General features: G+C 42.2%; 1 protein-coding gene across 2 annotated transcripts in view; it reads right to left on the reverse strand.

Moving 5' to 3' along the window:
* Window positions 1-12,012: 12,012 nt before the first annotated feature.
* MATCAP2 (microtubule associated tyrosine carboxypeptidase 2) overlaps window positions 12,013-16,557 on the reverse strand; it is a 49,919-nt gene continuing 45,374 nt past the window's right edge. For both annotated transcript variants that reach the window (XM_089686982.1, XM_089686976.1), the window contains exon 7: window positions 12,013-12,438. In XM_089686982.1, coding sequence (XP_089543108.1) covers window positions 12,277-12,438 — 162 coding nt within the window. In that variant the 3' untranslated portion in view covers window positions 12,013-12,276. The remainder of the gene's footprint in view (window positions 12,439-16,557) is intronic.

Consider the following 16,557-nt stretch of genomic DNA (forward strand, 5'->3'; position numbering starts at 1 on the left):
CACACCACCATGTGTCCATATGTGAGGGTTCCCATTTTCTGCAGCCCCTTAAAAAAAAAAAAAAAAAAAACTACTACTGAATTTTGGTAATGAGGTGCATTACCAGAAAGAATCAAGGTAGTAGAGATTCTTTAAGTACTGTATATTTTGTTTAAAGGCAAAAATCCTTAACTGGTTGTATTTTGTGCAATTAATCAGTGCATCCCATTATTCACCACTTGTGTCTTTCATAGGTTTGCTTCCTGTATGGTGAAGGAAAAAAGGTTTCCTGAATAAATTGTATACAATTGCACTTCTCTTGTTTGCGTCTTCAGTTTTTTAGGTTATCTTTAAAGGTAAGTTCCATGTCTATGGGCATCAATGGGATATTTTTTTGTCTTAGGATCCATCAGGTAGGGACATTATAAAAATCCACTAAAATAGGCTTCTGCCTTTACAAACCTATTCCAGAAAACTTGTGCCCCAAAAATGAGAGCTAGGAATGAAGGTGAACAAAATTTAAAAAAATTACACAAACCTCAATTACATATAAAGTAAAAAATTAAAAGGAACCCAAAAACTTTAAAGTAGTATTAAACCCAAAAGCAAACACTTATTGTATTACAGTTTTCTTAGAGGTGATGGCTGCATTAGTTTTCTGTCATTTATTTTTCCTTAGGCTTTCTTTCCTTTTTCCCCTGGCAATCCAGCAAGTACTGGTAAGTCTTGTTTTTCAACAGAACAAGCTCTCATGCTGATGTAGCAGTTAAAAGTGTTCAGACAAACAATTTACCACTGACAGGTTGCTTACAATGGTCAGCTTTTATTTATACATGTAAAACCTTTATCACAAAATAAATAAAACAGTTACTGTAACTGATCAGATCACAAGGTAATGATCACTAATGTAGATAATGAAGCTGAGTAATAAAACTTAATTTTTTGCAATATTTCTTATTATAATAGTAAAAAGAGGGCAACATAAAACTAGTGCGATATTTGACACGGTTTTTGATACACTAACCAATATCTGGTTTTAATTTTGTCCATCATGTGCTTCATCTTTGAAAATAGTTGCTCACAAATATAGTTGCTGCTGAAAACCAATAACATGAAAAAAGGCATAACTGTGAGGAGTGGGATATTTTAATTTGGGATGATAAAACTTTTAAATGTCTAGTAAAGAGGCACTGGACATTTAAACGCTTCCCTCCCTTGACTGACCAACTGATGTTTAAAGGTGCCACAGTGCTCCTTCGTCCAGAGCAAGGGTCTCCAAACTATGGCCCTCCAAGTGTTGAGGAACTGCAAGTCCCATGAAGTCTCTGATAGCCACAGGCAAGACGCCAAGAGGCAGAGGCATCATGGGACTTGTAGTACTTCAACAGCTGGAGGGCCATAGTTTGGAGACCCCTGATCCAGAGTGTATGCACTCGAATATAGGAGGTGTGTTACTGACCAAACCACCAGGTGAAAACAGAGGGGAAAATACCTATAAAAAAGAAAACTAAGGTAGCCACTACATCTAAGGCTTGGTAAGCTGCATTATATACATTTTTTTGTTTTGGGATTAATACCGCTTTTAATGAAGATCAAATAGCTACAGTATCTCACAGAAGTGAGTACACCCCTCACATTTTTGTAAACATTTAATTATATCTTTTCATGTGACAACACTGAAGAAATGACACTTTACTAAAATGTAAAGTAGTGAGTGTACAGCTTGTATAACAGTGTAAATTTGCAGTCCCCTCAAAATAACTCCACACACAGCCATTAATGTCTAAACCGCTGGCAACAAAAGTGAGTACACCCCTATTTTAAAATGTCCAAATTGGGCCCAAAGTATCAATATTTTGTGTGGCCACCATTATTTTCTAGCACTGCTTTAACCCTCTTTGGCACGGTGTTCACCAGAGCTTCTGTCAGGGATCCGGGTATGACCAGAAATGTGTGGACTGACACAGGGAAGTAACAGGCTTCAGGAATGATATAATAATATAATTTTTTATTAGCTACCCAAATGTACAACACACAGTAAATACACCAACCTTCCACTAATCTTAGTATGTGCAGCAACTCAGGCGCAGTCAGGGCTGGAGAGGTGAAAGGGTCAGGCCGGCCATATGGGTCTGTTAACGACCGTCTGGTGATACCCCTAGCAGTCCTCAGGACAGGATTCCCCAGGGCACGGAGTCTAAGTCCCAGTCTGCTTATTCACCAGGGCCCCTGATGGTGGGGATGGACTTGGAGCAGACAGGAACCAGGTTGCCGCCCCTGAGTATACCTGCTCGTGGTAGAGGGATCCGCCAGAGGTATATGCAGGTAGGAAGCCTGATGTGAAGAGGCAGAAGGTGTGAGCAGGGATGGCTGGATCCGTGCAGGATGGATGGATCATCTGGGTAGCATAAGGCGTAGTCAGGCAGGCCAGGTCAGCAATGTGCGGGCAGCGAGGTACCGAAGGTGCAGGCAGAGAATAGTCCGGATCAAAAGCCGGGTTCAGGAACTCACGGGCAGCGCGGTACAGAGGATCAGGCAGAGAATGGTCAGGGTCACAAGCCGGGTTCAGTAACTCACGGGCAGCACGGTACAGAGGATCAGGCAGAAGGATGGTCAGGCAAGCCAGGGGTTAAACAGGAGACGGTCAGCAGGATCAGGAACAATGCAGAGTCGGCAACAAATCAGATAGGCAGAGGAACAGGAACACAGGATACAAGGTACAGGGGCTCATGGGAAACATACACCAAGGCACTGATCACAGGCCTGGTCATTCCTTAAATATGCCTCCTGCAATCAGCCCCAGGTGTTGGCTGACTGAAGGAGTGAGCTTCTGGCTGCTGAGAGCACCTGCTGGTCAGCCCTGGTACTGCAGCCCACACAGCAGGTGAGTCCCACTACCAGTGCTGAGTCCATTCCTGACAGCTTCACAGGTTGCCACTGGAGTCCTCTTCCACTCCTCCATGACAACATCACAGAGCTCTCCTCCACCTTCCGTTTGAGGATGCCCCACCGATGCTCGATAGGGTTTAGGGCTGGAGACATGCTTGGCCAGTCCATCACCATTACCCTCAGCTTCTTTAGCAAGGCAGTGGTCCTCTTGGAGGTGGAGCATGCTCTTCTTCAGTATGTCACAGTACATGTTGGCATTCATGTTTCCCTCAATGAACTGTAGCTCCCCAGTGGCGGCAGCACTCATGCAGTCCCAGACCATGAAACTCCCACCACCATGCTTGACTGTAGGCAAGACACACTTGTCTTTGTACTCCTCACCTGGTTGCTGCCACACACGCTTGACACCATCTGAACCAAATTGGTCTCAGACCACAGGACATGGTTCCAGTAATCCATGTTCTTAGTCTTCAGCAAACTGTTTGCGGGCTTTCTTGTGCATCATATTTAGAAGAGGCTTCCTTCTGGGACGATAGCCATGCACACCAATTTGATGCAGTGTGCGGCATATGGTCTGAGCACTGACAGGCCGACCCCCCACCCCTTCAACTTCTGCAGCAACACTGGCAGCACTCATACGTCTATTTCCTAAAGACAATCTCTGGATATGACGCTGAGCATGTGCACTCAACTTCTTTGGTCGACCATGGCAAGGCCTGTTCTGAGTGTAACCTGTCTTGTTAAACCGCTGTATAGTCTTGCTGCAGCTCAGTTTCAGGGTCTTGGCAATCTTCTTATAGCCTAGGCCATCTTTATGTAGAGCAAGAATTTTTTTTTTCAGATCCTCAGAGAGTTCTTTGCCATGAGGTGCCATGTTGAACTTCCAGTGACCGGTATGAGAGAGTGAGAGTGATAACACCAAATTTAACACACCTGAGACCTTGTAACACTAACATGACACCAGGGTGGGAAAATGGTTAATTGGGCCCAATTTGAACATTTTCGCTTAGGGGTGTACTCACTTTTGTTGCCAGTGGTTTAGACATTAATGGCTGTGTGTTGAGTTATTTTGAGTGGACATCAAATTTACACTGTTATACAAGCTGTACACTCACTACTTTACATTGTAGCAAAGTGTCATTTCTTCAGTGTTGTCACATGAAAAGATAGAATAGAATATTTACAAAAATATGAGGGGTGTACTCACTTCTGTGAGATACTGTATATGTCTAACCTATGCTGGTACAGTTGTGCTTCTTGGATCCAACTTCAGGTCAGTGCAGTAATCCAATTTACTCATTTAGGTTTTTTAGTGTTAAATGCGGTTTTTATGGTATTACAAAAAATATATACTACAAATAAACCAATCCCAAACCTCTACAACCTATTATTGATAGTATCAATCAACTATAAGTAGTACTGAACAAACCTAACATCAGTACACTGTTCCCTAAGAAACATTCATTGAGCATAGGGAGACATCTAGTGGTGAAAGTGTAAATCCACATGGGGAAATGTGTGTTCAGTGTAAAATTGTGTAAAATAAAGTAGTATATTGGAATTTCTCACTGAACACACATGGCTTGCTATGGGGACACACGCAGGAGAGGAGGGGCAACTAGAGTCAGCAAGGAACCCCAGAAGAGAAGGATTGGGGCCACTTAGTCCAATACCATTGCACAGAGCAGGTAATTATCAACCTCTGTTTTATTTTAACAAAAATGGCTTTACAATCACTTTAAGAGTCTGCTAATTCAAAGTAGAATTTTCCAATTTCTTTACATTCACTCTTGTCCCCACCTCCAGGAATGTTTACTTTTAGTTTCATTATTTTTTTTCCAAAGCAATAATATTCATGGTTTCTGAGGCCTTACCAGAAATCTTACCAGAAATCTTCTATAGATTAGAAAAGTAGATGTATAAAAGTAAAACACTTCCTCTCCTTGGTTGGCTATATCTGTTTCTCTACTCTATGTAGTCATAGATTGCCACCTATATTATATAATAAACGCTCCTATGGCCAGTAGTAAGCGGGTGTTCCAGCTACAACCAGCTGGATGCCGGTACCATCATAGACTGAAATGTATGTATGTCTCCAGCACACCGTGGATCTTTAACCAATTCAATACCGGGCAATTTTACACCTTCCTGCCCAGGCCAGTTTTCAGCGCTCTCACACTTTGACAATTGCGCGGTCATACAACATTGTACCCAAACTAAAATTTTATCATTTTCTTCACACAACTAGAGCTTTCTTTTGGTGGTATTTAATCACCACTGGGGTTTTTATTTTTTGCTAAATTAACAAAAAAAGACCAAAAATGTTGAAAAAAAAAAGTTTTTTTTTGTTTCTGCTATAAAAGTTTGTAAATAAATAATTGTTCTTCATAAATTTTGGCCAAGATGTATTCTGCTACGTCTTTGGTGAAAATAACCCAAAATAGGATGTATTTTTTAGTTTGTAGGAAAGTTATAGAGTTCACAAACTATGGCATAGATCTGAATATTGATCAATCCTGAGTACTGACAGCCAATCTAATTTCTTGAGGTCCAAGAATGTCAGAACAGTACAGATATCCCCCAAATGACCCCTTTTTGCAAAGTAGACAGTCCAACGTACTTCATAAGAGGCATGGCGAGTTTTTTGAAGTTGTATTTTTTTTGTCATTTTTCGGAAAATTAAAAAAATTAGTTTCACTATTTTTTTTTTTTTACATATTGTCACCAGTGCAGTACAGCATCATCATATAACTGGCATGGCGGTGATCAGGGACACTGACTGGTGACAGTATGAAAAAAAAAAATAATATATATTTTTTTATTTTTTTATAAAAAAAATTTTCTTTTTTTTAAGATTTTTTTTTTTTTTTCATATTTCACTATGACCAAAGTAGTACAATGTTACCATAGTAACACTGTACTACTTTGGGGAAGTGATCAGTATTTTTTTATTTTTATTTTTTTACACAATTTGCTTATAGCAAAGATTTACTTTGCTATAAGCAAGCATTTACCTGAATGACCGATTCATTCAAGGTTTTTTTTTTTTTTTGTTTTTTTTTTGTGCTTAGCTGTGATTTGGCCACAGCTAAGCTAATCACATGACATGTGCATGTGATTAGCTGTGACCATTCACAGCTAGACACTAGTATACAATGCATTGTATGAATGAAGACATCCATTGTATACAACTGTCATGTGACCTGCTGTGATTGGTCACAGCAGGTCACATGGTACCGGCAAGGTGGCCGATACTCAGATCTGTCATCGGCCGTGTCTGAGGTACATGGCCGGTGACAGATCACGCTGCTGCGCCACTCTGCAGGAGCGCAATCTGCGCATGTGCGGGAGGACGCCATATGGCGTCCACCCGGAACGCTGATGACATTTGCCTCCCGCCATTCGGCCATAGGGCGGGCGGCAAATGGTTAAGACATAGTCTGAATGTTTATTCATGTCACATCACATTGGTAAAGTATAACATTTCAAGGTCATGCAGGACCCCTTTGCCAGACATAGTCCTGCACAGCCCTGAAACTTTGCACATTATCAATGTGATGTGATCATCTTAACAAACTGGAAAATAGAGGCAGGAAGAATTTAACCAGTTGCCGACCAGTCCATTGAAGAAATACTGTTGGTAAACAACACATGGCTCTCTACAGACAGCAGTGATATGTTGAATTTTTTTTTCTCTCTGCAAAGCAGGGAGTAAAAACTGGCACATTGCTTGGTAAAAACATCACACAGTAAACATTGTTAGGCACACAGTTAATGATTTAAATTACCCCTAAATGTTAACCCCCTTCCCACCAAGTGTCATTAGTACAGTGACAGTGTATATTATTAGCACTGATCACTGTATTAGTTTCACTGTTAGCCAGTTCCCACAAAGTGTCAGTTTTAGATTGCCTGCTGCACTATCACAGTCCCACTATAAGTCCCTGATCACAGTGATTTCTAGTATAAAATTATATATAAATAAAAATTCCAGTATAGATACCATAGTATATAGATACTATACCTTTTATAACCGAGAGTAAAAAAAATAAAAGAAACTTAAAAACCCAGTGGTGATCAAATACCACCAAAAGAAAGCTCTATTTGTGTAAAAAAAAAAATTCTATAGATTTCATTTGGGTACAGTGTTGCATGACCGTGCATGTGTCAATAAAAGTAGCACAGTGCCGAATGGCAAAAAAATGGTTTGGTCACGAAGGGAGTAAAATTTTCGGGAGCTTAAGTGGTTAATTAGCAACTTCATACTTATGTAGCCCAAGCAAATCCCTGGGAGGCCTGGCCCAGCAGATTCTGGGAGAAGGCATAAATACCCTGGAACAGATGACAGCCTTGTCTTCTTCCAGAGGGAAAGATCACAGCCTTGGGGGCTATCTGCCCTCCCTGGGCACTACTGCCATGAGCTTGCCAAGAGAAGGCCCCAGCTGGGAGGCTGGAGATCCTGGTGCCACTGAAGGTTGCTGAAGGATAACAGAGCGGTTGTCTGAGGATCTGGTCTGATACTACTGGAAGAAACTGCCTGTAGGATACTGGTAGGAGGCAACCATTTGTCCAGAGGTAGCAGTTATTACACATGGAAAGAGAGATCTTAGAGATTGAGTTCTTCTACCACCCCTCTCGTGTGTTAGAAGGTTAGCCGAGTGTTTGCAAAGAAGTTTTTCCATAGGAGCATACTCTATCCACTCCTTGTGAAGTGACTGTTGCTTGGCCTGTTCACCGAGCAAGGCTTAACCTCCTCAATACTGTTATTGCAGAGCCTATCCATCACATGCTTAAACATTGACTGTGCTCAGAGTTTCAAGAAGCAAGTTTAGTGTCCTCAAGTTTGTTCCATATTTGAAGTATCCTTCTACTTCCCCTCACCATCCAATTTCAGTTCTTTACTAAATCATCAAAAACACCAACCCCTAGACTGTTTCTTTACCCAAAAGAGTAAATGTGTATGTGTGCCTGGTTGCCAGACAACTGCGGGGAAAAGACTTGGGGACCTATGGAACTGCTGGCTCCCACGGGGGTTCCGCTAAATTAGTTTACAGAGAAAAGATAAGATGTTGTGACAGACCCAACTGGGAGAGGGGCTTTTGGAGATGACTAGGGGCTAGCCTTCTACCCATTGATTATGGCCCATGGAGGAGACCAGGGATTTTATCTGCTTCTCCCACTCAGAGGATGGAAAAGAGCTCAGTTCAGCCTCTGATCACATGGAGAGAGCTGATCAGGCTGTGATGATGGATAATAACCTGATGAACACTGAGAGTGAGGCTTGGATTAATCTTCTGAATAAAGACAATAAAGCTTCCTTTCTGCAGTAGATGGAAAGGTGTAATATTAACCTTGTACAGGTTAATGGTCAAAGGAAAAATGGGGCCCTCTTGCGGACTGGGTTGGAGAAACTCAACAATCTCCCTCAAGAAATCTAAGAAGATAAACTAATTCCACTTTTCTTTATGGTGACTTTTCTAGTGGACAGATTAAACAAGTGAAAGGCAAACACCTGAAAGACAGCATATGTAATGTACTTTGTATATCCAGGGGTGTGGGCTTGTTGCTAGGCTGTCTGGGGTGGGCTCCTGGCTGGGCTCCTAGCTATTGATTAGATAACTGTTAGCTTCTAGCTATTAATTAGATTACTGTTTGATTAGATCACTGCTAGCTGTTGTCTGTTCATTAGATGTACTGATGATATTACTGTTTGCATTGTTTAGGAAAATGTGATCAAGCTATTACCTGATTCTGTGTGGTAGAAATTCTGTGTGAATTGACAAAGAGAATTCCAGTTTGCACCTAAGCTAGTGTCATCTAGTTCTTGGGTACAATGCCCAGTTATAATACCTTGTTCCTCTGTTCCAGCGGTGAGGACGCAGTTCCCTGACAGAAGCACCCAGGCAGGGTTCCAGGCGGTCCGTCACAGATGTGCTTTCTGTTAAAGTATAACTAAAGGCAAAACTTTTTTTTTTTAGTTATGGCCAGAGTGGAGAGGAATTAGAACACCTGTCGGTTTTTATTACTGTCTTTGCCCCCATTAGGGAGGTTCAATCTCTTCTATGTGTCATGTTTACTGTTGTCATCGAAAGTGAAAATTAAGGAAAATTCTAAATTGTTGTGCCTACATAATAGAGGGGGAACCTTCCAACGGGGACACCTGGGGTGCTCTAAGGGGTTATCTGGGGTGCTCTAAGGGACTCCCTTTAATTTGGAAGGATTCCCTTAATTTTCCTCTCACTTCCTGTTTTGGCTGTGGAACAGGAAATGAAGGGAAATCTCCCCAATGGAACACAGATGGGGAAAAAAAAAATCTGACAGGGGTTATAACCTTCCCTTACTCTACCTGAAATAGGAAATATTTCTACTTTACGCTTGGAGGAAGTGACAAAGAATGCTGCATTTCTGGCATGATTAAGGCTGCTTTCACACTGATGCAGTGCTGTTTGACCACACCGCAGGTTTGGTGCAGGTTAGCTGCGCTTTCCCATAGAGTTCTATTCTATCCCGTGATTTTGGTGTGCTTTCTGAAAGTACACCAAAACTTCTGCATGCAGGACTTTTGCTCTGCTTTCAGAAAGCACACAAAAACTTCAGGACATAATACAAGTCATTGGGAAAGCACAGAAAAGCACTTTGTGTTCATGGCTAACTTGACAATCATAAATCGATATCTGAGCTCTCGTATTCAGTTTTGCTGCTAACCAATAATCCCCTAGCACAGGCCTTGAAATTTCCTCTCGCCTGCTCGCCAATGGCGAGTGTAAATTATGGTGGGGGCGAGTGTGTCCCCCAGGGCCGTCTTGCTGAGCAGGCTCGGAGCTCAGGCCGGATCTGTCAGTGGCACTGGGAGCCGTCAGACTGCTCAATAGCTGAGCGCAATGAAAGCAAAGGAAGGAGTGTGTGCTGTGCTCTCTGCCTCCCCCTAGAGTGCAGTACCTGGCTCTTTGAGTGAACAATGAAGTACTGCAACTTTTTATAGGGGTGTGTGTGTCTAGTTTCAGCTCACTCTGGTCACATGATCCTCTATATCAGCCAGTGGTGGCTTCAGGGGAGAAGAGAGAGCACTTAACAGCGTGCATGTGTCTGTGTATGCATGTACATGTGTCTGTGTGTAAGTACATGTGTGTATCTGTACTTGTGTCTGCGTGTATGTACATGTATGTGTACATGTGTCTGTGTGTGTACCTGTGTGTGTTTATGTACGTACATGTGTCTGTGTGTACATGTACATGTGTCTGTGCGTGTGTATGTATATGTATCTGTGTGTATGCGTGTCTGTACGTGCCTGTGTTTGTATACATGTGCCTGTGTGTATGTGTACATGTGTCTCTGTGCGTGTGTGTACATGTTTCTGTGTGTGTGTGTGTGTATATGTCTGTGTGTGTGTGTACAGGTGTCTCTGTTTGTGTGTGTTTGTTGGTGGCGAGTAACTCTAAAGGCCTGGCTAGTAGCTCAGGACTTGAAATTTTAAGCCCTGCCCTAGCACACCAAATAATACAAGAATTATCTAGTACAGTCAATAACTACCTCCCTGTATTATTTACTACTCATGAAGATGGCATCTGACAGAATTTGTGGTATTCAAGACCACTAGTAACACTGCTGTAGTGTTCTATAATGCTTATTGGTTGGTATCTGTATTACAAATTCAGTCCTTACCTGTCAGCCTCTCACCCGTCCCACAATCGAGCAGTGTACTCACCACAGCCGCTTTTAACTGGCTGTCCTCTCTGACCAACGTCGGCATCTTAAATGTGGGCACTTGGCTGTAACAGCTTGCGGCTTCTCAGCCGGGTGCCCACTGCGCATGCACGAGTAGCATTGTGCCTTGTGAATGGTCCCTTAGTCGTCCGGGACCTGTCATGTGTCCCAGAAGACTACAAAGAGGGATGGGGGAGGAAAACTTCCGCTTCTGATCGCCTAGGCAATTGCAGCAGAAGTGGGAGTGGGTACTTGTCAAAATCAGGTATCCGCTCCCCAAAGGCGCCAATTACCCACTGTGAGCAGGGGACCAGTACTTAAAGCGGAACTTCCCCTTTTGGGTGGAATTCTGAGCTAAACCTATCTAATCTTAAATCTGCTTTGGCCCCCCCTTCTAACTAACTTCTATTCTATCTGCCCTGTAGAGGAAAGATGTATATACTTACCTATTCTCAGGGTGCTCCACTCCCAGTGCCGGCATCAGGGGAGAGGAGGGACAGACGGTGGAGAAGAGATGCCACATAGTAAGTTCACACCAGAATACGGTGCTGGAAAGGTGCATTTGCCTTATGCTGTGAGCAGGGGTGGACTGACCATTTGGAAACTCGGGCACTGCCCGAGGGCCCGGGGTCAGTAGGAGGCCCTATGAGATGCCCCTGGTACCTTTTTCATAGGCTTTTTTGAGTTTGGGCAAGGACACAGGGGCCCCATGATCCCCTATTGCCCGGGGGCCCCATGAGTTGTCAGTCCGCCCCTGGCTGTGGGTGCCAATACATTGTTAACAGCATCCCAAATGCAGATTACAAATGCAGTGTGCTTACCAGCACCAGATCGCATTGTACCACAGTATCAGTGCATTTTGGAGAAGTAGTGCATGCACTACTTTTTCTGCATTCTGGTGTGATTTGCAGTGCATTCAAATGAATGGTCTGCATAAACGCACCGCACTGAATAGCACAAGAATGCAGACTGCGTTCCTGTGAGATTTAAATGTGAACCAGGCCTTACTGCAGTTGGGCCTGGAGACCCAAAACTGTGAAACCCCACAGTTGCAGAATTTTAGGAGCAGGAAGAGAACAGGGCATCCCTGAAGTGGAAATTTCTACAGGATCCACCAGCCAACGTAAGTGAGACATACTTAATTACGGGTAATTAATAAAAATAAAGCTGTAGAGAAAAAAACTGGTTTTTAACCAATCGTCAGCTTTAAGTATTATTATTCTGTTGTCAGGAAACCACTGGCACAGTTGTAACAGAAAAGTGACAAGTTCCACGTAGCTTGGCTGCTGTGCTCTTCCGTATTACCTATACTGCTGTAAAGGTTTGTTTTTGGAGACTGAGTGGTTGGTGGCTAAATTTGATACCTTTGTCCAGTGCACTAAAGTGATCATTTTTCATAATTGGAAAATACATGATATAAATTATTACAGACTAGAAATGTCCAATCTCTAAAGTGCATATTTATTTATTTATTTAATAACACTGGGGAGTGTAATATTAACACTTTTAAAAGTGATAAATCTTATTTTAATAAACAGTAGAGGTATCTATATAAAGAATAGAAAAAAGGAAAGAAGTAAAACACGTCAAGCTCACAACTTCTGTGCGTTTGAACAATAGTATAAAAGTATTGCACTGCGTCCTTTTCAGCTGTCCAGATCTACAGCAGAGTCTAGCTGTATGGGTAATGGAACATGGAGTTTTTCAAGCAATAAGCATTTTCAGTTCTTCATCTGTCAATTCATTCACCTCCATGATCTTCTCCAAATACTCCATATATCGACCTCTATCCTGGAGAAACTGCGGAATCCTGGCATTGTGCAGAACTGCGAGGTCTTTTAAGCGATCTACATCTTCATATGAAACCTTTGATAGGAATCAGTCAGACTTAGGAATAGTGAGTAAACAGTGCACATTATTTTATTAAACAAAATTGAAGTCAAATACTTGGCATTTCTTTCATCCGCAATTGCTTGAGGTGATTGTAGCCGTATTAGTGCATTTGCGACAGAAACCCTTGAGTACTGTCCATGATACTTTTTATTTGCACTAACATACAATTTTGAGGACAAGCTTTCGGGGTATGTCCCCTTCTTCAAAGTCCAAACAGTACTATTACAAATCACAAAGTTTAAGCAGAATGTTAGAAGGGATTGAGAAAAAAAAAAAAAAAGGCTACAGATAAGATACATCAAAAGCGAGGAGGGGAGGGGGGGGATACTACACTCACACAGAGGGGGTCAAGCTTCAGCTAATAGATAGTCATGAAACTGTTGGATAATGGTTGAGGAATCCCATGTCCAAGGTAAGGCCGTTATCTTTTGTGTCAAATAGAATTATCATTCTTAGTTCAAATGTTTTTCTTTCCTAGATGGATTTGAATTTTCCTTTCAGAACTAAAACATTGAGGTCTTCCATATTGTGGCCTGGTTGTGTGAAATGGTGTCCTACAGACATACCATCAAGGAACATAAAGAAGATGACCTCACTACACCTGTAGGACACCATTTCACACAACCAGGCCACAATATGGAAGACCTCAATGTTTTAGTTCTGAAAGGAAAATTCAAATCCATCCAGGAAAGAAAAACATTTGAAATAAGAATGATAATTCTATTTGACACAAAAGATAACGGCCTTAACTTGGACATGGGATTCCTCAACCATTATCCGACAGTTTCATGACTATCTATTAGCTGAAGCTTGACCCCCTCTGTGTGAGTGTAGTTTCCCCCCCCCCCCCTCGCTTTTGATGTATCTTATCTGTAGCCTTTTTTTTTTTTCTCAATCCCTTCTAACATTCTGCTTAAACTTTGTGATTTGTAATAGTACTGTTTGGACTTTGAAGAAGGGGACATACCCCGAAAGCTTGTCCTCAAAATTGTATGTTAGTGCAAATAAAAAAAAGTATCACGGACAGTACTTAATTGTTTCATCCGCAACTAATTCCTGGTATGATATTCACATGTTTATATTTGCATGAATTTAAGGAGGCACTCCTTTGCTATTGATATGACATTGTATGTATATTATATATGAGGTATCTGCCAATGTACCTTTAACTTTTTAAATTAATTTTGTATTTCTCCACTGTGCCTATGGAGGGTGCCATGATTGCACGTCTGCCTTTGTTCTTCTCAATTACATGGTAAACGGATGGGGCAAATAGTTTACACAGAAATGTTTGTGGTTTTTTTACAGCTCACAGAAGGTGACAAGGATGTTGCATTTTTGGCTAGGCTAATGGGTATTTCCTACACCTGCCGAAAATGTTCTAAGCCTGAAAAATGAAAACCACTGCGGCCACCACATTTTACAGACTTGTAAACTGCAATATATGAATTTTTTGGGTTTGGATACAGTTTAAGCCCCTATTTACACTTGGGCATTTTTCTGCTTGTTTTCCTACAGCTGACTAAGCAGATTCCTATTATTTCTAATTGTTTCTGTTCACACTTGTACGCTTAATCACCCTATGCTCAAAAAAAGTAAGAACTTCTTACTTTTTTCTTCAGCATATGAATTTGATCCCATAGACTTCACTGGGCATGCCTGTAAACACATGATACGTGTGTTTTCATGCCTGAAGATTTCCTCTTCTCCTATAGAACTCCTCTTCTCAGCCAAACAAACAATCTCTTGAAGCTTGATACACCTGCAAAAATGCCTGTAATATTCCAGGAATACATTCTGCTCAGGTGTGAATACAGGCTAAGATGTTGAATGGTTCCACACTCCTGCCAACAGGGTGGGACTATAATAGCGTGCTCAAGTATATTCCTAAAATCTGCATCCAAACTGAATGGCCTATCCAGTGCATCCAGCCTCTTTACTAAGGGTTTGGAATAAGAATGAGGTCTATCTGTCAGTATGGAGCTCAGTCCTAATAGTTTTCAGGCTAGGTTCACATCTATGCAGATTGTGCGATTTCACAGCAGGTTTTGCGTTTTTGAACATGCTCTTTGCCACTTTTTTATGCATTTTGTGGTTTCTTTTTTTTTTTCTTTAATGGCGGGGGGTCCCCCCTCCCTAAATCCATTGCAAAATCCTATCCGAGCACGCAGCCTGGCAGGCTGAAAACTTAACCCTAACATCTAACTCTAACCAAGCCCTGAACCCTAACATTTTAATCCAACTCTAGTCCTTAACCCTAACATGCAACTTTGGAAAAAATATAGGTTCATGCACTACTTTGATGCTACTTGAGTGTCAGAAAATGTAAAGTCGCATCAAGGGTGCACTACATGAACATCACATGCATTTTTGATGTGGTTCCATTGAAGTCTATTGCACAAAAAACACAATCTGCTGCAGGTAAAACTCCCTGACCCTTTCAAAAAATGCACTGGCCCGAAACGCACAGATGTGAATCAGATCCATAGGAAATCATGTTAAAAGGACTGTAGTGTGTTTCTGCAAACTGGAAAACTCACTGAAATCCACATACAGTATCACATTTTTGTAAATATTTTATTATATCTTTTCATGTGACAACACTGAAGAAATGACACTTTGCTACAATGTAAACTAGTGAGTGTACAGCTTGTATAACAGTGTAAATTTGCTGTCTCCTCAAAATAACTCAACACACAGCCATTAATATCTAAACTGCTGGCAACAAAAGTGAGTACACCCCTAAGTGAAAATGTCCAAATTGGGCCCAAAGTGTCAATATTTTGTGTGGCCACCATTATTTTCCACCACTGCATTAACTCTCTTGGGCATGGTGTTCACCAGAGCTTCACAGGTTGCCACTGGAGTCCTCTTCCACTCCTCCATGACGACATCACGGAGCTGGTGGATGATAGAGACCTTGTACTCCTCCACCTTCCATTTGAGGATACCCCACAGACGCTCAATAGGGTTTAGGTCTGGAGACATGCTTGGCCAGTCCATCCCCTTTACCCTCAGCTTCTTTAGCAAGGTAGTGGTCGTCTTGGAGGTGTGTTTGGGGTCGTTATCATGTTGGAATACTGCCCTGCGCCCAGTCTCTGAAGGGAGAGGATCATGCTCTGCTTCCGTATATCAAAGTACATGTTGGCATTCATGGTTCTCTTAGTGAACTGTAGCTTCCCAGTGCCGGCAGCACTCATGCAGCCCCAGACCATGACACTCCCACCACCATGCTTGACTGTAGGCAAGACACACTTGTCTTTGTTCTCCTCACCTGGTTGCCACCACACACGCTTGACACCATCTGAACCAAATAAATTTATCTTGGTCTCATCAGACCACAGGAAATGGTTTCCGGTAATCCATGTCCTTAGTCTGCTTGTCTTCAGCAAACTGTTTGCGGGCTTTGTTGTGCATCAAATAGGTCTGCATGGCTGTTGTCCCAGAAGGAAGAGGCTTCCTTCTGGGACGACAGCCATGCAGACCAATTTGATGCATTGTGAGGTGTATGGTCTGAGCACTGACCCCTTCAACCTCTGCAGCATTGCTTGCAGCACTCATACGTCTTTTTCCAAAAGACAACCTCTGGATATGACGCTGAGCATCTGCACTCAACTTCTTTGGAAGTCCATGGTGAGGCCTGTTCTGAGTGGAGCCTGTCCTGTTAAACCACTGTATGGTCTTGGCCACCATGCTGCAGCTCAGTTTTAGGGTCTTGACAATCATTTTATAGCCTAGCCCTAGGCCATCTTTATGTAGAGCAACATTTCTTTTTTTCAGATCCTCAGAGAGTTCTTTGCCATGAGGTGCCATGTTGAACTTTCCAGTGACCAGTATGAGAGAGTGAGAGCGATAACACCAAATTTAACACACCTGCTCCCCATTCACACCTGAGACCTTGTTACACTAACGAGTCACATGACACTGGGGAGGGATAATGGCTAATTGGGCCCAATTTGGACATTTTCACTTAGGGGTGTACTCACTTTTGTTGCCAGTTTAGACATTAATGGCTGTGAGTTGAGTCATTTTGAGGGGACAGCAAATTTACACTGTTATACAAGCTGTCCACTCACTACTTTACATTGTAGC

The sequence above is a fragment of the Staurois parvus genome, unplaced genomic scaffold (assembly GCF_062004578.1).
Source record: "Staurois parvus isolate SC_StPar_1 unplaced genomic scaffold, SC_StPar_1.0 ptg000020l, whole genome shotgun sequence".
In the NCBI taxonomy this organism is placed as follows: domain Eukaryota; kingdom Metazoa; phylum Chordata; class Amphibia; order Anura; family Ranidae; genus Staurois; species Staurois parvus.